The sequence below is a fragment of the Haliotis rufescens genome, unplaced genomic scaffold, assembly GCF_023055435.1.
Source record: "Haliotis rufescens isolate VD_foot unplaced genomic scaffold, xgHalRufe1.0.p SCAF_4, whole genome shotgun sequence".
NCBI classification, from domain to species: domain Eukaryota; kingdom Metazoa; phylum Mollusca; class Gastropoda; order Lepetellida; family Haliotidae; genus Haliotis; species Haliotis rufescens.
In genome coordinates this window covers 47,863,736-47,883,831 of record NW_025964112.1, presented here as the reverse complement: position 1 = coordinate 47,883,831, position 20,096 = coordinate 47,863,736, and the positions used below count along the sequence as shown (strand labels likewise).

The 20,096-nt window shown below is 41.6% G+C and overlaps 1 protein-coding gene across 2 annotated transcripts in view; it reads right to left on the bottom strand.

The window, feature by feature from the left end:
- Positions 1-20,096, bottom strand: part of LOC124151805 — a 94,019-nt gene that overhangs the window by 7,463 nt on the left and 66,460 nt on the right. For both annotated transcript variants that reach the window (XM_046524446.2, XM_046524453.2), the window contains exons 47-62: positions 17,014-17,339; positions 16,072-16,323; positions 15,688-15,837; positions 15,450-15,563; positions 13,956-14,063; positions 12,416-12,620; positions 10,538-10,661; positions 10,022-10,107; positions 9,541-9,636; positions 7,692-7,922; positions 6,188-6,369; positions 3,871-4,043; positions 3,006-3,149; positions 2,016-2,096; positions 1,180-1,382; positions 212-294 (exon numbers count right to left, since the gene is read on the bottom strand). In XM_046524446.2, the coding sequence (XP_046380402.2) occupies positions 212-294; positions 1,180-1,382; positions 2,016-2,096; positions 3,006-3,149; positions 3,871-4,043; positions 6,188-6,369; positions 7,692-7,922; positions 9,541-9,636; positions 10,022-10,107; positions 10,538-10,661; positions 12,416-12,620; positions 13,956-14,063; positions 15,450-15,563; positions 15,688-15,837; positions 16,072-16,323; positions 17,014-17,339 (2,558 nt within the window). The remainder of the gene's footprint in view (positions 1-211; positions 295-1,179; positions 1,383-2,015; positions 2,097-3,005; positions 3,150-3,870; positions 4,044-6,187; positions 6,370-7,691; positions 7,923-9,540; positions 9,637-10,021; positions 10,108-10,537; positions 10,662-12,415; positions 12,621-13,955; positions 14,064-15,449; positions 15,564-15,687; positions 15,838-16,071; positions 16,324-17,013; positions 17,340-20,096) is intronic.

Below are 20,096 nucleotides of genomic sequence, written 5' to 3'. Positions count from 1 at the left end.
CAAACTCACTCACTATAAGGGGCATTGTTGAGGTAGACTGAAAGTAGCTCCATCATTATGTGATATTTATTCCAGTGAGATATTGATTTTATGTTTGGAGATAAAAAAAATCTTTTATCACTTAATGCTTTATGAACTGCTTAATTCATCGATGGTGGCCAAGGATTTTGTTAAAATACATTTATTCTGGAATGATATTCATGATACTCACCCACACAAGGCCTGGTTCTACCGATGTGAGGTGGGCGTCGGTGGTCGTTTTGGGTCCATTCACAATCAGATCCAGCTCTCTCACTGAAATCGACAGACGAAGTATGGTTGGTTCTCTAGCATCATCATCACCAGAATAACGTCCAACTGACGTTGTCAACAAGAATTGCATGTGTAATTGTTTTAGAAAGGAGACTTTTTGGCAGTATTAAGCATCTTGTCCAAATCAATGTCTGTTCATTGATATATGTTTTGCATCATTTTCCGTGCAGAGTTGCTTCCCTTAACCTATGATTCAGTTTCTGCCTGGTTTCTAGGTTCGTCAGCACCACATCCGTGCTCGTGGGTTTCACCAAGGTGGTAAACGTCTAGGATCTGCATCACTTCTGGCTTTCCTCCCACATAAAGGTGACATGTCGTGATATAACTTGACAACTGTTCAAAGTGGCATTAAACCAAACATATCACTATGGGATCAGACCCGTGAAGATCTTGGGTAGAATAGGTCTTCAGCAACCTATGCTTGCCGTAAAAGTAGCTCACTGACTTGGTCGATGCATGTCATTGTATCCCAATTGCGTAGATCGATGCTCATAATGTCAATCACTGGACTGTCTGGTCCAGTCTCAAATTATTTACAGGGGCACAGGAGGCCCAGTTGTCTAAGGCTTCGTGATTCGCTGTGCAGAGTTGCGTCCCTTGGGCACACCAGAAACCTATGATTGTGGGTTTGAATCCTGGTTTGCTCTGATTATGTTTCTAGGTTTGTCAGCACCATACCCGTGTGCTCGTGGGTTTCACCAAAGTGGTAAACGTCTGAGACCTGCATCACTTCGGGCTTTCTTCTCTGGAATACTGTTAAAAACGATTATTTACAGACCGCCATCATGTAGCTGGAATATTGCTGATTGTAACGTTAAACAACAAACAAACAAAACGAACACTATGGGATCAACATTTGCAACCTACACTGAGCATTGTACTTGAGAGCGACATGGGTCCACGTATTGGCGGGGATGGTCGTGGCTCCTGTGATGACTGTGTCTATCACCTGACCCCGCAGGACGTTGCCCTCCACATACAGGCACAGCACGCTGTTGTTGGTGCACAGGATCGGGTGTTTGGTAGCATCGTAGCCAGTGGGTAGCTTGACCAGTGCTTCCATGGTGAAACTAGGAAACAAAGCATTAGTTTGTTTGAATCAGGCGGCTTAATGAAACAAGTCATCTTGCCCGATAACATGGTTGATTGCGACTGTCAGCACAACCCGGCGTTCATCTTAGTATCAGTCACTGGATTGTCTGGTCTGTTTGTTGTTCGTCCGTCTGTCCTTCCACCCATGTCCCTTCCATGTCTTTCCTAGTGACCAATCAGATTCCACCTCTCATATCACTTGCATTTGCTTCAAACAAAATGGCGGCACCCAGTCAAAGACAATCTGATCAATGATCAAAATATATATTGTGATAAAGGGGGTCTCACTTCGTGAAGTGCATCAAGTCATGTGGACACCTTGATTCAAAACATGACAAGATTTAGAAAATATCTGTTAAGGCCGAGTTGGCAGTACACATGCTTTGCAAAGCCAGCGATCGACCGAACCGGATGTCGATTTTGTTACGTGATTTTGATTTGACTATGCATAGACTTGTTAGTCCAGCCAAAATATCACTCCAAAAAGGCAGCCTAGTTCGGCAAGGGTGGAAACTGGACTTTTATAGTCAGTTAACTCCCTTGCCTCGGGAAGATGATTGTCAGGGATGAGGTTATTTCATACTTGTTTTCAAGTAGTACGGTTCACCCACCTCTTCTCCATGCCGAGGTCCTCGAGGCGACCCACTTGAACATAGTCATCCACCCCATCCAGGGACAGTGCATAGTTCATTCTGAAGACATGGAATGACATCAATGTGACCACAACATGTGAGCAGTGAGATATATCCTCATTACAAAATAGAACATCAAAATAAACATGGGTTGTTTTAAACAACTAATATGTATCGATTTGTTACTAGTCATAAATCATTGAAAATTTCATCCTCGATTATCCAGCGCATTATATACACATTAAATATATTATATATATGGCTAGATTTACTTATATTTTTTATTTTATTTTTATTTTATATTTTAAAAAAAATTCTTTTATCTTTTTTTTAATTTTATTTTGGGGGAGTGATGTCTTACGGTTTTTAATAAAGAAACATTTGGGGGGTACCGTAGTTATAAACAAAACCAAAAATTGGTAGAGGATCATTGATTTTACACAGACTTTAAAGACATGAACTTCCAAAGGTGGTTATCATCTCTACCTTTGTCCAATAAATTAAATCACTATTCAAGTATTAAAACAAATTTAAATAGAATCAGGTGGAACTGTGGAATCCAAAGATAAGACAGAATCTGTCAACTATCTACTTTTAATATATGGAATACAAATATCACCTTTATCACATTTTATGTGACATAAGAAACCAATTCAGTAATGATTATTTTTCAAGGATCCGACTTGTATAAATTTTACTTATGATTGAAGACTAAAAGTACAGACACAGTTATAAAATTGTCAGTGTTAATTTTCCATGCATAGAATCTTAGAAAGCATGCTCTTACTCAAAGACCTGATTTATTTTCAAAATTATCTGGTTATTGATGTATATTCTGTTGTACAAATGTACCCTCAGCTACTTTGTATACATACACTATAGGTCTATGGCCTTCTCTTTATATGGAAATAACGGTTGATTGATGCATGTTTAAACAAATGGCTGTAAAAATGTGTTTGACAAACCTACCTGTTCTTACACTGATATTCCAGTCTAGACCAGATCGGGGCTTTCTGATCAAACACAAACACACCCAGTCTGCCGCCGAGGATGGTGGAGTCGTAGACGGGGCCGGAGTCGACTACAACGTTATCCTCCTGCTTGATTTCAACACTGCAACATGGAGGTCGGAACTTGTGAAAGAGCAAATTAACCAAATCGAAATAAACTGAAGGCACCCTCCCATGGAATGTTTTCATGGCTTCAAGAAATACAATTTAGTCATAAACTGCTTCAAAACATAAATATTTCGATTCAATGCTTCAAGGTATACTTTGTTCATTCACTGCTTCAAGACACAATTTTTATATTCACTGCTTCAAAACACAGGTTTTTTGGTGGGGCAATCTCAGGCACAATTGTTCACAGTACTTTCTGGAACACATTATTATAACACGATAATGGTTTGTCAACAACATTCTCATCAACATTCCCATGGACCCGTGAAGATCCGGGTTAGAATAGGTCTTCAGCAACCCATGCTTGTCATAAGAGGCAACTAACGGGATCTTGGTGGTCAGGCTTGCTGACTTGGTTGATGCATGTCATCATATGCCAATTGCATGGATTGATGCTCATGATATCAATCACTGGATAGTCCGGTCCAGACTTGATTATTTACAGACCGCCGTCCTATAGCTGGAATATTGCTGAGTATGGCTTTAAACAACAAACAAACAAACAAACAAACAACATGTCTAGAACCTGCATCAATACTACATCCAAACTTAGACTGACGCTGTTATATAACAGAAATATTCTTCAAAATGGAATTTAATTCAATCCACTCGCTTAACATATCGTTACACCATTATATGAAAATGTGAGATATTACCTGATTAGTCCTATAGACGGCCTGTGTACTATGTGCCATCTGTAGGCCATGTTGCATTCCCAGCCACGGAGTGCAGGGTCGTGCCAGATGATGCGTGTAGCATCGGTGACGTCATCGCCGTGGTAAAGAGCGTTAGCCAGTGCTTCTCCGACATCAAAGCCAGCATCCACCAACTACAAGATAAACCAAACAACTACCTATTGGATGGCAGAAGTTCACACCCTTCGTGAAAGTCGTTACCTCACAGCACTTCCTCCATGTGTTTACTACAGTCTCTTAAAAGATATTTTGATTGTTTGATTGTTTGTTTGTTTGTTTCTTTCTTTCTTTAAAGCCGCACTCTGCACTATTCAAGCTATACAACATGGTTTGTAAATAATAGAGGTTGGACCAGACAGACCTGTGCTTGATATTATGAGCAACGATCTACACCATCGGGGTACGATGACACGCAATCAACCACCGAGTCAGATCACCCAGTACCTGCGACCTCATGATGTGATGTAGCTAAGTGTAGCTATGTGTTACTAACACATCTTTAGCTAATGTTTCATTAATATTTATTAATCATTTAGGTAGACTAAACACGTTACTTAATGGTGGTTTGATACATCTCGGTCAATAACTAATATTTTCCTGAGCTGGCATCAATTTAACCTGTACTTTCGTTCTGTGAATGGGTCTCGGGTTTATATCCAAACCGAATGGAGATATAATACCCAAGATAACCAAGGATGATGTACAATGTCAATAGACATTCATAGTGAAGAGGGACTTATCCCAAAGTTACAGTGAGTTAAGTGAGTAAGTGAGTTGGCTTTTACGCCGCTTTAAGCAATATTCCAGCAATATAACTGCAGGGGACATCAGAAAAGGGCTTCACTCATTGTACCCATGTGGAGAATCGAACCTGGATCTTTAGCGGACAAGCAAATGCTTTAACCACTAGGCTACCCCACCACCCTACGTACTGTGTTGAAGAGAACTATATGCTATAATATTGCTTTGCACCCAAGTATACACTATTACACAAACATGTATATCATGAAGGTCTGTAGTAAACTAGTATCAACCAGGTAAACCAGTGGTTGATAGTATGGTTGTAATCCATGCCTCCAGGGTTGGTGGTACCCACCACATGTTTCAACAAACACTACTCTAGATACCATACGATCCTTGAAGATCCAGGGTAGAATAGCTCTTCAGCAACCCATGCTTGCAGTTAAAGGCAACTATGCTTGTCGTAGAAGGCGACAAACGGGATCAGGCGGTCAGGCTCGCTGACTTGGTTGATGCATGTCATCGATTCCAATTGCATGGATCGATGCTCATGATATGAATCACTGGATTGTCTGGTCAAGACTTGATTATTTACAGACCACCATCATATAGCTGGAATATTGCTGAGTGCGGCGTTAAACAACAAACCAACCAACCGACCAACTAGAGCCACACAGTCTGACAACTGTATGTATATGTCAATAATTTCGAAAGGCGTTAGTAAATGATTCAGACCAAAACACTCTTAATCATTTGTTTAATCCAATATATACCTCCAATGTCAGAACACAATGTCACCCTACAGTAACATACAGATACCTCTTTTACTCCAAGGGGCGGTCGGGTAGCCTAGTGGTTAAAGCGTTCGCTCGTCACACCGAAGACCCAGGTTCGATTCCCGACATGGGTACAATGTGTAAAGCCCAGTTTCTGGTGTCCCCCATCATGATATTGCTGGAATATTGCTAAAAGTGGCGTGAAACCATACTCACTCACTCACTTTTACTCCCAAACAAGTTCCTAAGCTGGCTGCCGAAACAGGACCTGATGGGCGTCTGCATCATGTTGTCGAATAGTACAAGGACCTTGGAGCTGTAGGATGGGACAGGTACTTCCACAATGTTATTTCAATAGTTGTACCTATATTGTAATCAGACAAACTGCAACAGTGGTTTTAACTGTCACAATGCTGTTGCAGTAGTTGAAATTCCATCAATAATCACCCCTTTACAGGAAGTTTGTTTTGTTTGTTTGTTTGTTTGTTTGTTGTTTAACGCCGCAGTCAGCAGTATTCAAGCTATATGATGGCGGCCTGTAAATAATCGAGTCAGACATCGATCATGAGCATCAATCCACACAATTGGGATACAATGACGTGCATCAACCAAGTCAGCAAGCCATACCACCCGATCCCGTTAGTCGCCTCTTATGACAAGCATAGTCGCCTTTTACAGCAAGCATGGGTTGCTGAAGATCTATTCTACCCCGGATCTTCACAGGAAGTATCCATTTTAACAGCAAAAGATAATTTTCCTACCCTTATCTGCAGTCCTTTCATTCCCCCATGGTAGTCAAAGTTCTTGAACGTTTGTCTCCAGGTGATGAGGTAGAACTTGCGAGCCGACTGGAAGCCGAAGATGAAGCCGATGAAACCTTCACAGACTTTGTCCTCCAGAAATGTCGTGGCGTAAAAGTCCATGTGATCTAGCGCTTGGGGCCCTGAAGATGTTCAAGTTGATTGTAAGCATCAACACAGTGATATCATACAGGATACTGATAAAGGCGAATCTTTTAACTCTGATCTGGAGGTAAAACATTTTTTTAATTCTTGGGAGAAGCGGAGAATTCTGTTCTACATTTAATTCCTGTGTCTCTTCGTAGCACACTCTTCGAAATCCACCGGAATAATAGCTCTTAAGAGCCAAAGTTGCATTTTTACCTGTAATAACCGTTGTTTAATAAAATGTTTTGAAGCCTTATTTTGTCAAACGTCTTCAACTGTTATCAATATTTATGAAAATAGTCCAGTGGTCCTAAAATCCTCCCTAGATTCTTTCATGAATAGGGGAAGTTGTGTAGCTGGTTGGAAATAACCAATCTGGGTGGAAGATGGGTATTAAGCAACCCATGCTTGCCGAAAGAGGCGAATACGGGATCGGATGGTCAGGCTCGTTGATGTGGTTGATGCATGCCATCGTATCCCATATGCATGGATTGATGCTCATGATGTCAATCACTGGATTGTCTTGTCCTGACTATTTACAGACCTCTGTAATATAGCAGGCATATTGCTGTGTGTCATGTTAAACAACAAACAAACAAACAAAGTCAAGGTGCAATGTATGATGATAATGCACCAACTGATTTTCAGTGATCCATTGCTATAATTTTCAAAGCTACTTTGTATTTTACGCCCAAACTGTTTCGTCGGAAAATCAATACTGGCTATTTTCTGGCAATGACATTACATTTCCGCATTATGTTCAAAGGAATATCTTGCTGAGTCAAATGAAGTTGTTGACAGTGTTGTATGCCATGAGTCGATTCCTTCCTGAATTAAGACATTTTCAGATCAGCTACAATTTATGAGGAGTCCAATCTTTCACAACTTGTCCTGATCTATTGCTGTGCCACAAGAAGCTCAAACCTACACAAATCACCAGCCAAGCTTTATCATGAACTGAAGCATGTTTAAAACATCAGTGCCTGATGACATGTGTAGTTACATACACTAACAAGAGTTTGCCACTAACATGGCTATATCCCCCGCCCCTGTTGCAGAATTTATGACATAATTAAATCTAAACAAACCCTAATCTTTTTTAACCGAGGTGGAACTTGTCATGGAAATTGTAAAAAATAAAAATTTCTACAATTTCTAAATAGCAAAAGGCACCAGTTCAGCATGTACCTGACAGACCTGCAAAGTTTCATGAAAAAATATTGAACGGTTTCTGAGTTATGCTCCGGAAACGAAACGTGACGGACGGACGTACGGATAATTAACAAGCTATCAAAAACACCATGGCAACATGTCTCACCTATCAGAGCAATAGGTCTCCGCGTCGTGGCCTCCTGCCTGACTTCTCTCCCTTGATCTAGCACTCTCCAGTCAGGGGCGGCCTCAGTTGACCAACCTGGGTAGAACTCCACTGTGGTGTAGCCCAGGAAGGATGTGAAGTTGATGAACTTGTTCTCCATGCAGTTGTCCACCCTGTCCATCGTCCCATCCTGGTCCATGTCTTTCTCACACGCATCACCGCGATGGTTACCTATAGGGATGTTGTAGGACTGGGGTAATGGGGTGACTTAACCATGCCAGAGAGTTTGATTTAAAGTCACAGTGAACAGTTTTCCCGTTATATCACGTACGGTGGGTGTGTGAGAGGAAAGTCCAAAGTGATGCAGGTCTCAGATGTTTACTACTTCGGTGAAACCCATAAGCTGACATGGTATGGTGCTGACAAACCTAGATACATATTCGGGGCGAGCCATGTATTTGAACCCACCATCATAGGTTTCTGGTGCCATCAAGGGATGCAACTCTGTACAGTGAATTGCGGTGTCTTCAACTTGTCAGTGAATAATAGTCAAATAACGGTGGTCAGTTTTGTCTGAGAAAAACTAAAAGTGATGTCAGTTAGTAACCATTTAGGCAGATCTTAAGCATGGATAATATGCTGACAGACCAAGAAGCGTAATCAAAGAGAATGATCCTGGCAGCTACGTTACACAACTATGTACAACGTGTTCTGGCATCTTGGACTACTGGGCCACCAGAATATGGATCATGGCATCTGAACTAACAATTAGCTGGTGACAACTGTCTTAGAAAGTACCAAATGTTCCATTAAACATCATGAGGGTACTGTTTACCCAGTCGTCTAAGGTGCCGTCATTGGCTGTGCAGAATTTGGTCCCTTAAATTCCCCCCACAAAACAATGATCATGGTGTCGAGTCCCATACCCTTGCTCCTTGGTATCTCAGTCAGTCCCATACCCTTGCTCCTTGGTATCTCAGTCAGTCCCATACCCTTGCTCCTTGGTATCTCAGTCAGTCCCATACCCCTGCTCCTTGGTATCAAGTCAGTCTATACCCTTGATCCTTGGTATCTCAGTCAGTCCCATACCCTTGCTCCTTGGTATCTCAGTCAGTCTCATACCCCTGCTCCTTGGTATCAAGTCAGTCTACACCCTTGCTCCTTGGTATCAAGTCAGTCTATATCCTTGCTCCTTGGTATCTCAGTCAGTCCCATACCCTTGCTCCTTGGTATCTCAGTCAGTCCAATACCCTTGCTCCTTGGTATCTCAGTCAGTCCCATACCCTTGCTCCTTGGTATCAAGTCAGTCTATATCCCTGCTCCTTGGTATCAAGTCAGTCTATACCCTTGCTCCTTGGTATCTCAGTCAGTCCCATACCCTTGCTCCTTGGTATCAAGTCAGTCTATATCCTTGCTCCTTGGTATCAAGTCAGTCTATATCCTTGCTCCTTGGTATCAAGTCAGTCTATATCCTTGCTCCTTGGTATCTCAGTCAGTCCCATACCCTTGCTCCTTGGTATCTAAGTCAGTCCCATACCCTTGCTCCTTGGTATCAAGTCAGTCTATATCCTTGCTCCTTGGTATCTCAGTCAGTCCCATACCCTTGCTCCTTGGTATCTAAGTCAGTCCCATACCCTTGCTCCTTGGTATCAAGTCAGTCTATATCCTTGCTCCTTGGTATCAAGTCAGTCCCATACCCTTGCTCCTCGGTATCTCAGTAAAGGCCTAAGACCCGCATCTCTTTGAGCTTTTGTCCCAAATAAATAACTGAGAAAGTGGTGTGTAACCGGCATTAACTTGCTCGCTCGGTGCAACCGCTGAAGGATGTGTCTGTGAGTGTAGGTCTTACCATCCAGATCGTCCTGGTCTACGTTGGGCACGTACATGCAGTTGTCCACAGAGTCGGCAATGCCATCGTTGTCAGAGTCATCGTCACAGTAGTCACCTGCGGCAAAGAAAGTTCATGAAATAATGTGGGCAACCTATGACTCGGTGACTGAGTTGTTTGTGTCTCTTTCCATACAACGTTTCAACGTACCTTCATAAAGGTACAAACATCTGTACCCAAACACAAGCTGAAATCCATGTCCACTCTGTCTTCCATGGTACTATGGCTTATAAAATGTCACTTAAAGAAAGTATGTCATCATATCCTGATGACGTGGATCATTGCTCATATTATCAATCACTGGTTTGTCTAACCCAGATTTGATTATTTATAGGCTTGTCATATTGCTGGACGAATTCTGAGTGCGGCTTTAAAAATAATAAAACAAACACCATTAATACATAGATAACAATGAATGGCTCCACATCCCTAGGTCGAGTACCTGTCCCATCACCATCTGTATCTTTCTGTTCGGAGTTGGGCATGTCTGGGCAGTTGTCCTTGTTGTCCTGGATTGAGTCGCCATCCCTTCAAAATGGAAGTGTATTTTGCTTTTTCATAACATGATTTAAGAGACATGAACATGGAGATGCTATCAACAACTGTACATTCTTCATAAATACAATGAACAAGGCACACAGCAATTAATATACATTATTATTGTGATATCTTTGCTCATAATATCAATCACTGGATTATCTTTCCATTTTTGATTATTTACAGGCCACACATAATATGTGTGAGGTTCCAGATCAGAATAGGTCCCCAGACCCATTTGCCTGTTGGAGCCATCTAACTGAGGGTTTTGTTGAGATGCAGCTGTGAATAGCTGAAATATCGCGGCATAACACAACATTCAATCTCTCATTATTATTCTTTAATCAAAGCAACAAATTGCATCAATATGTTTACATAAGTGACGCAGTGACGCAGGTCAATTATATTGAAACGCAAATACCTGTCTCCATTTTCACATGCATCCCCGATTCCATTCTGGTTCAAATCTTCTTGTCCGCTGTTTGCTACAGTCGGGCAGTTGTCACAGTCGTCTCCATTTCCGTCGCTGTCAGCGTCAGTCTGACCTGGGAACAGGTTCGAATAAAGAAGGGTCTAGCGTTAGCATCATCCATTAACATCACACCGAGGACACACCAAGGATTCATGTGAGATGTGACCGCCACCGTGGTGTAGTGGTTGCAGCGTCTGTCTAGAACATCGGTAGTTCGATCCCGAGCCACGTCATACCAAAAAACTTTAAAAGATGTAAGTATGTAACTCTGCCTGGTGCTTGGCATTAAAGGATAAAGGAAGGACTGGTTGGCTTGGAGTCAGTAAAATGTGTCTGAGTGAGGTATCTCAGTGGGCTAGTATTACAAGTCCGGTCTAGTACAAGGAGCCTCACACACATGGGAAATGCCAAATAATGCTGTAACCATCCATTTTGTCATGAGTGAGTGAGTGAGTGAGTATGGTTTTACACTGCTTTCAGCAATATTCCAGTAATATCACGGTTTGGGAAACCAGTTATGGGCTTCACACATTGTAACCATGTGGGGAACACTAGGCTAACCCACCGCCCCATTTGCCATGACAGATTTAAAATGACAGATTTAAAATTAGGTCTCGATCTATAAAAACCTATAAAAACTTGAATAACTAGGCTTTAATACTCCTGTAGATATCATAATCAAAATATCATTTTATCTTAATGTTTATCAATATCCTCTCATGTGCCCATGCTTTATTTGTATCGATACATTATATATACCACACGATACAATATACACGCAATTAGCACAAAGTATGGCACAAATTAACAGGCAGAATTAGTTAATAGGCAAAAATAAAATACCATTATGTCTTTTCTAAATTTACTTATAAAGGTATTTATGATGGCAAACCTATAAGTCGGACCAAAAGGATGGAAGGCTCACTTCAGTCAATATGCATTTGACGCCACAAGCCTTTTAAACACAAGATTTTACAGCAATGTTAAAGCTGATTGACACGATAATCTCATGGCTTTACTGTAGTGGGTAAATGTATCTCGACTGAATGGGATATCACTACCGGTAGTTGTAGAAAGGGACGCATTGATCATATGCGTATATGGGAGATAATATTTAATAGCGGTGTATCATAAGCAGGGTACACCAGCAAGAATGGTGGAAAGGGAGTTAACTGACTAAAAAAGTCCAGTTTCCACCCTTGTTGAACTAGGCTGGAATTATGGAGTTATAATTTGGTTGGACTAACGAGTCTATGCATAGTCCAATCAAAATCGTGTAACAAATTCGACACATGGTTCACAAACATGCGATTTCGGTCGATTGCAGGATCTGCTTGTCTACCCTCACCTAAGCGTCGATAAAGGTTTTCAAAATCTCTTTATGTTTAAAATAAAGATGTCCAAGTTATTTTATGTACTTCGCAAGGTAAGACTCATTTTATCACAATAAAGGACGTTGATTATCGATCAGATCGTCTTAACTGGGTGCCGCCATTTTGTTTGAAGCAAACGCAAGTGATATGAGAGGTGGAATCTGATTGGTCAATAGGAGGGACATAGACGGGACATTGCCAATGGTGGCGCTATGATTGAGCCACAAAATTCCAGCCTAGTTAGGCAAGGGTGGAAATGGACTGTCAAGAAACGAAATTTGCCTCCATGTCACTAGAAAACATTCTACAGAATCACTGTGTTTGACGTTAAACTTCCTTCCCACCTTGACTTCAAATTTGGATGAACTACATCTAAACTGTGCAAGGCATATATGAACTTTGAGGTTAATTGAAGTTAACTATTCCTCACAGGTAATCGTTCACTTAAACTCACTTGGGTTAGCGACATAGGGGCAGTTGTCAATGGCGTCAGATCGGCCATCAGCGTCAGAGTCCACTTGACAAGTGTCACCCTGACCGTCTCCATCGGTGTCGACCTGGTCAGCGTTGACATCGTTAGGGCAGTTGTCACATGCATCGCCAATGCTGTCGTTGTCGGCGTCCTCCTGTTTGTTGTTGAACACCATCGGGCAGTTGTCCTTTGAAGACAGAAGAGTGGGTGAGTGATTGCTGTCGGCATTCAGCAATAATCCAGCTATACGGAGACCTTTAAATTCGAGTCTGGGCACAGCCAATAAGTGACTGAAAGCGTGAACAACGATTCGTGACATAAGGGCACCATGACACCCAATCAGCCAAATAACCCAGTCTTCATTATTCGGGTCTTACAACAACCATTGGAAACTTGGGATCTTTTCTTCCCTGTAAACCCCTTGGAGGTTGTCAAAGGAAGAGCACACTGTACATTCAAAATAGATGTATCTAAATCACTGTCTTCTCAGACTATCCATGTTGGTGGGTAGCGGTAGCCTAGTGGTTAAAGCATTCGCTCATCATGCTGAAGACTCGGGTTCGATTTCCCACATTGGTACAATGTGGGAAGCCGATTTCTGGTGCCCCCCGCCTTGATATTGTTGGAATATTGCTAAAAGCGGCATGAATCACTCACTTAAATCACTGTAACCATGGGATAAGTCCCTCTTCACTATGAATGTCTATTGACATTATACATCATCCTCTGTAATCCAGGGTATTATATTTCCATTAGGTTTGGATAAATACCCTGGACCAATTTACAACTAATGCTGCTTTTTTTCAGTCCAGTTCGAATGGCATGATGCTAAAAACAGCCATACAACAAAATACTCTCATGAGTGAAAGAAAATTTGTGTTAAATTAGGAGTGATGGGGTCGGTTGTAATGGTTGCGATTGGCTCCAGGGTATTTTTAGGATTGAGATAAAATACACTGGGTAATCAAAGACGTACATATGTGGAGTATGGAAGGACTTTTAGTCCATTAATTGATATCGAGCTTTATGATATTGATGCTGTGTTGAACAATATTTCAGTCATAATTATCACGGTGTATCAGATTATAGAAGGACAGAAACCCAAAGAGCAAAGCAAATCGGAGACCTGGACCACTTTAGTAAAACTTGGGTATGAGGATTAAAATACACTGATATGACATGCACGCTTTGCGGATTTGTCAAACTCACTTCCGGGGATTCCCGATATCCATTACATACCGCTAGGGTTAGATTTATATCACTCCCCAATCCCACACCTTCGAGAAAAAAGTTGTGGCGGATCAAGGCATGCAGCAGTCCTTACAATCAATTCAATGTCTCCACCATCTTCCACAATATTGGTTATTTCAGACAGAATACTTTTTCAATCAATGCTCCAAAACATAACAAAAATATATCTGAAAAAATGGGCAAACAAATATTTTATACCTAAACACATTATTTATCAGAACATCGCCAGAATATCAATTGGTGTCCCCAATGCATGTTCGACACTACTCACATCTAGATCAAAGACGGTGTCGTTGTCGTCATCGGTGTCACAGGAGTCTCCCATGGTGTCGCCGTCATTGTCCTCCTGTCCGCTGTTGGGGATGTCCTGGCAGTTGTCCTGCAGGCCAAGCAGGTGGACGAGTGGGGTGGTATTGTAATAATATTTAGTTTCGTAAAGCGAACATGAAACTCAATCAATTTATCGAAATGCATTGATAAAGGCAAAACATGACCATGTACAAAGCAGAAGCTAAGTGTGTGTTTGTAATAACAATATTTAGTTTCGAAAACTTTATAGTGTAATTCATAATTAATATTCTACCATGAATTTGGAAAATACTTTCAAATCACAATATATCCCCACTGATTAAAACAGCCGGTTTGACAGCAGCATCACCGTGGAAGCTAATATGTTTAGAACGGAACTTCTTTTACAGCCATTGTCGGTAGGCATATTATGATATATAAATAATTATATCTACAATTATAAGCCACAAAATGTAATGTTGCAGTTACTACCACATTCAAAGGATGGTGTGGCAATACATATGCAGAAAACATGATAGAAATCTACAAAGAGAGTGTATTTCTGCGCGTTCGGTTCCAAATTCAATTTGGCAAGGTTAAATCTACAGGTAACCTAGCTCTACATCTCCATATTTAACATGCACTAATAATAGCACATCTTCCCGAGGCATGGGAGTTAACTGACTATAAAAGTCCAGTTTCCACCCTTGCCGAACTAGGCTGGTATTATGGAGTTACATTTTGACTGGAATAACGAGTCGATGCATAGTCCAATCAAAATCGCGCAACGAAATCGGAATCCGGTTTGTAAACTGTCGCGCAGATTTCGGTCGATTGCAGTATTTGCAAAGTATGTGCACCGCCAACTCGTTGTCAACAGATATTTTCCAAATCTTTTCATGTTTTTGATAAATGTGCCCGCGTGATTTGATGCATTTCGCGATGTAAGACACGTTTTATCAAAACATAGATCTTGATTAACGATCAGATCGTCTTGACTGGACGCCACCGTTTTTTTTAAACAAATGCAAGTGATGGAATCTGATTGGTCCATAGGAGAGGCTTAAAAGGGACATAACTCGTAATAGCCACTGGTGGCGCTACGATAGAGCCCAGGAATTCCAGCCAAGTTCGGCAAGGGTGGAAACTGGACTTTTAAAGTCAGTTTACTCTCTTGCCTCGGGAAGATGATAATAGCAAAATATGATCAAGGAACACAGCAGTTGCGGTAACTATCTCTCTGCTGTTCCCTATACATTTTTATTTCGATATTACTGTATTCGTGATAGATTCCAAATCCAAATCTGTATTACTCTTTATATGCCGAAGCAATGATAAAATATTGCTTATTTTAAGCAACCGCAAATCGTATTCACTCGCACATTCACCATTTACTACCTATGTATGACACAGAAGTGGGGCGTTCTTCAGCACTGGTCACTTCCAACCTAGGGAGATGTCTACCTATAATACTGACCTGTTTACAGTTTCCAAACTCCTCCCCATTACAGGAAATGCCTTCTGCCGGGTAGCCATCCTGGTCTGGGTCGGGACCGCAGGTGAAGCCATTACCGGCAAGTCCATTGTTACACTGTGGCAGAAAGGTTCAGTTAGACCATCTTCAATCAAGCTTGGACAACGTTGATATAATGTTCCTAAATATTTTCCAAAGCTTGCCAACTATATTCAAGATGCAGACACTCACACGTACTTACCAGGCAGCTGTAGTCCCCGGGGCCGGAGTAGACACAAGTAGCGTTGACGTTACATTCATGTTTGCCCGACAGACAGAAGTCCGCAAGCTCACAACCGTACTTGGCGCTGCCGATGTACCCATCTTTACAGAGACCACAGTAGAAACTGCCCTAGAACCAAAATATCCCTGTTTACATCTCCTAGAGGTAGACTGAAATTCGTTACCAGAATTTGGAACCAATGATATCGGTTTTTCTAAACCAATTCTGCAATAGCTAATATTACCCAGTTACAATAAATCTAAGTCCTATATGTAGACTGGAAAAATTCCCATTGTCTTTTATGAGAGTACCTATTGTGTGAAACGATAGTTCTTTAATAATTTGCCATTTTCATTCACCCACCACGGTGTTATGACAATAGCCATTGAGGTCACATCCTCCATTGTTGGTGAGGCATTCATCTGTATCCTCACAGTGCTGGATTGGAGAAGGGTCGTGCTTCTGGTTGCAGTCGATGAAGTTCCGGCGGGTCACGTTCCAGGCCAGGGCGTCCTCGAACGACCCCGTGAAGCCTGTGGGACACCTCCGGCACTGGTAGCCTGGCTCTGTGTTCTTGCACGATGACGTATTCCAACAAGGAGAGTGTTCAACACACTGGAAACAATGGTGAGTATGTTTATACCCCTTCAAACTCTTTCCTCGTGAACATGAAGATGGGTTACAATTTTTTAGTCTCCTAGGACACAGGTGGGCGAATTGACTAAGGCGAGACTATTCGATGTGCAGAATTGCGTCCCATAGTCGTGCCAAAAATTCATGGAAGTGGGTTCGAATCATTGATTCAGTCCGATTATGGTTCTAGGTTTGTCAACACCGTACCCATCCTTGTAGGTTTCACGAAAGCAGTAATTCAAATACCTGAATCACTTCGGGCTTTCCTCCCACATCAGGCTGACACGCCTTGAAGTAACTGAGTATACTGTCCAAGGCGGCGATATAACTCAATCATTTCATATGTTCAACTTCTGTAACTCTTTCTCATCTTGTTTGTAATATATATTAACCAAAGTAATGGGTATCTACGACTCTTGGATACGAAGATATTGTGTCTCTTTCAACTTAATGCTGCTCACTATGGGGTTTTGATCCCACAATGAGCTGACACGCTTTGATACAACTGAAATACTGTTAAAGCAGTGTTAAACCCATCTCACTCAGTCACTCACTGCACACAATAATTAAAACACAACCTTGGCCTGATGTCTCAATGTAACCTTCTTGTTTACAATGTGTTTACACTTAGAATATGTTTTCACAATAAAGGTGAAATAAACTCTGCCTCACCTCATCAATATCAGTACAGCTGACACCGTCACCGTTATAGCCAGGCGGACAGGCATCACACACGTGGCCGTAACTCCCGTCAGCGTTCTGGGCATTCCTGCAAGTGACTCCATGGAAACAAAGTCCCGTGCTGCCAGTGCATGGACACTGAGTGCTGTCAGTACATGCCTCGCAGTCAGACCCGTCTCCCTTGGACCAAGACCTGGGGTTGCAAGGCGCACAACGGTCCTTCATTGTGGTGCTACGGAATCCTGTTGGGCAGGGTTTGCAGGAGGACTGCCCTGACTGATCCTGGAAGGTACCTGGTCGGCACAGCTCGCAGAACTCTACCGGGAAAAATGCATGTAAAATTGTGTGTTATGGTTTGATCAACAGATCACATCTTGTACTCCGATACGATAACTCTCTGCGTCACTTTTAACCATTTCGAATCGGAAATTTGTCACACAACACAAATACACCCTCGTTAGTACATGCTTTTGGGGGAGATACCATGTTGCTTAGAAACAATAGGACGTAAAAAAATATCCACAACAATATAACAACCTGTCTTTATATCCTGCATTCGGAACTCCCTGTTGATGTTCGTGTTTGACATAAAGAAATAATATATGCTGGTCTGATTGCTTCACTCACTTATTGCCTTAGTCTGATTGGATGACGAAACTGTTCATCAAACTCTCATGTAGTGTGCTCAGATATTCATGCAGAGAGGTATCGCATCCGAGTAAAAGATCTGGTATTAATGAATTGCTGTTTCATTATACAGAAATCTATTTAAAATGAGATGATGATAGCCATTTGTAGTCTGCAGAGAGCATCGCTAGCAACCTTTGATATTAATACAGGAGCCAGGACAAGCAGGCTTGCTCTCAGCATCGCTGTGAAAGCTGTGTTTTGCTTGCCCTGTATGCTTCTTTATATGCCACAAATGAAACGTATGATCTTCATGCGCCATGATTGCCACATTTAATCTTCAATGCACCATGATTGCCACATATGATCTTCAATGCACCATGATTGCCATGTATAATCTTCAATGCGCCATCTTTGCCATGTATGATCTTCAATGTGCCATGATTGTCACGTATGATCTTTAATGCACCATGATTGCCATGTATGATCTTCAATGTGCCATGATTGTCACGTATGATCTTTAATGCACCATGATTGCCACGTTTAATCATCAATGCATCATGATTGTCATGTATGATCTTCAATGCGCCGTGATTGCCATGTATGATCTTCAATGCGCCATGATTGCCATGTATGATCTTCAATGCACCATGATTGCCACGTTTAATCTTCAATGCACCATAATTGCCACATAAAATCTTCATTGCGCCGTGGTTGCCATGTATGATCTTCAATGCACCATGATTGCCACGTATGATCTTCAATGTGCCACGATTGCAACGTTTGATCTTCAATGTGCCATGATTGCCACATATGATCTTCAATGCACCATGATTGCCACGTTTAATCTTCAATGCACCATGATTGCCACGTATGATCTTCAATGCGCCACGATTGCCACGTTTGATCTTCAATGCACCATGATTGCCACGTATATTCTTCAATGCTCAATAATTGCCATGTATAATCTTAAATGCAACATGATTGCCACATATAATCTTCAATGCACCATGATTGCCACGTATGATCTTTAATGTGCCACAATTGCCACTTATATTCTTTAATGCACCATGATTGCCACGTATGATTTTCATTGCGCGATGTTTGCCACATATATTCTTCAATGCGCCATAATTGCCATGTATAATCTTCATGCACCATGATTGCCATGTATAATGTTCATGCACCATGATTGCCATGTATAATCTTCATGCTCCATGATTGCCACGTATGATCTTCATGCTCCATGATTGCCACATAAAATCTTCATGCACCATGATTGCCACGTATGATGTTCATGCTCCATGATTGCCACGTTTGATCTTCAATGCACCATGATTGCTACGTATGATCTTCAATGCGCCCCAATTGCCACTTATATTCTTTAATGCGCCATGATTGCCACGTATGATCTTCAATGCGCCATGATTGCCACGTATGATCTTCAATGCGCCAAGATTGCCACGTATGATGTTCATGCGCCATGATTGCCACGTATGATCTTAAATGCACCATGATTGCCATGTATATTCTTCAATGCACCATGATTGCCATGTATAATCTTCATGCTCCATGATTGCCATGTATGATCTTCAATGCGCCATGATTGCCATGTATAATCTTCATGCACCATGATTGCCATGTATGATCTTCATGCTCCATGATTGCCACGTATGATCTTCATGCTCCATGATTGCCACGTTTGATCTTCATGCGCCATGATTGCCACATAAAATCTTCATGCACCATGATTGCTACGTATGATGTTCATGCTCCATGATTGCCACGTTTGATCTTCAATGCACCATGATTGCTACGTATGATCTTCAATGCACCATGATTGCCACGTATGATCTTCATGCTCCATGATTGCCATGTATGATCTTCAATGCGCCATGATTGCCATGTATAATCTTCATGCACCATGATTGCCATGTATGATCTTCATGCTCCATGATTGCCACGTATGATCTTCATGCTCCATGATTGCCACGTTTGATCTTCATGCGCCATGATTGCCACGTATGATCTTAAATGCACCATGATTGCCATGTATATTCTTCAATGCACCATGATTGCCATGTATAATCTTCATGCACCATGATTGCCATGTATGATCTTCATGCTCCATGATTGCCACGTATGATCTTCATGCTCCATGATTGCCACGTTTGATCTTCATGCGCCATGATTGCCACGTATGATCTTAAATGCACCATGATTGCCATGTATATTCTTCAATGCACCATGATTGCCATGTATAATCTTCATGCTCCATGATTGCCATGTATGATCTTCAATGCGCCATGATTGCCACGTATGATCTTCATTGCGCCAAGATTGCCACGTATGATGTTCATGCGCCATGATTGCCACGTATGATCTTAAATGCACCATGATTGCCATGTATGATCTTCATGCTCCATGATTGCCATGTATGATCTTCA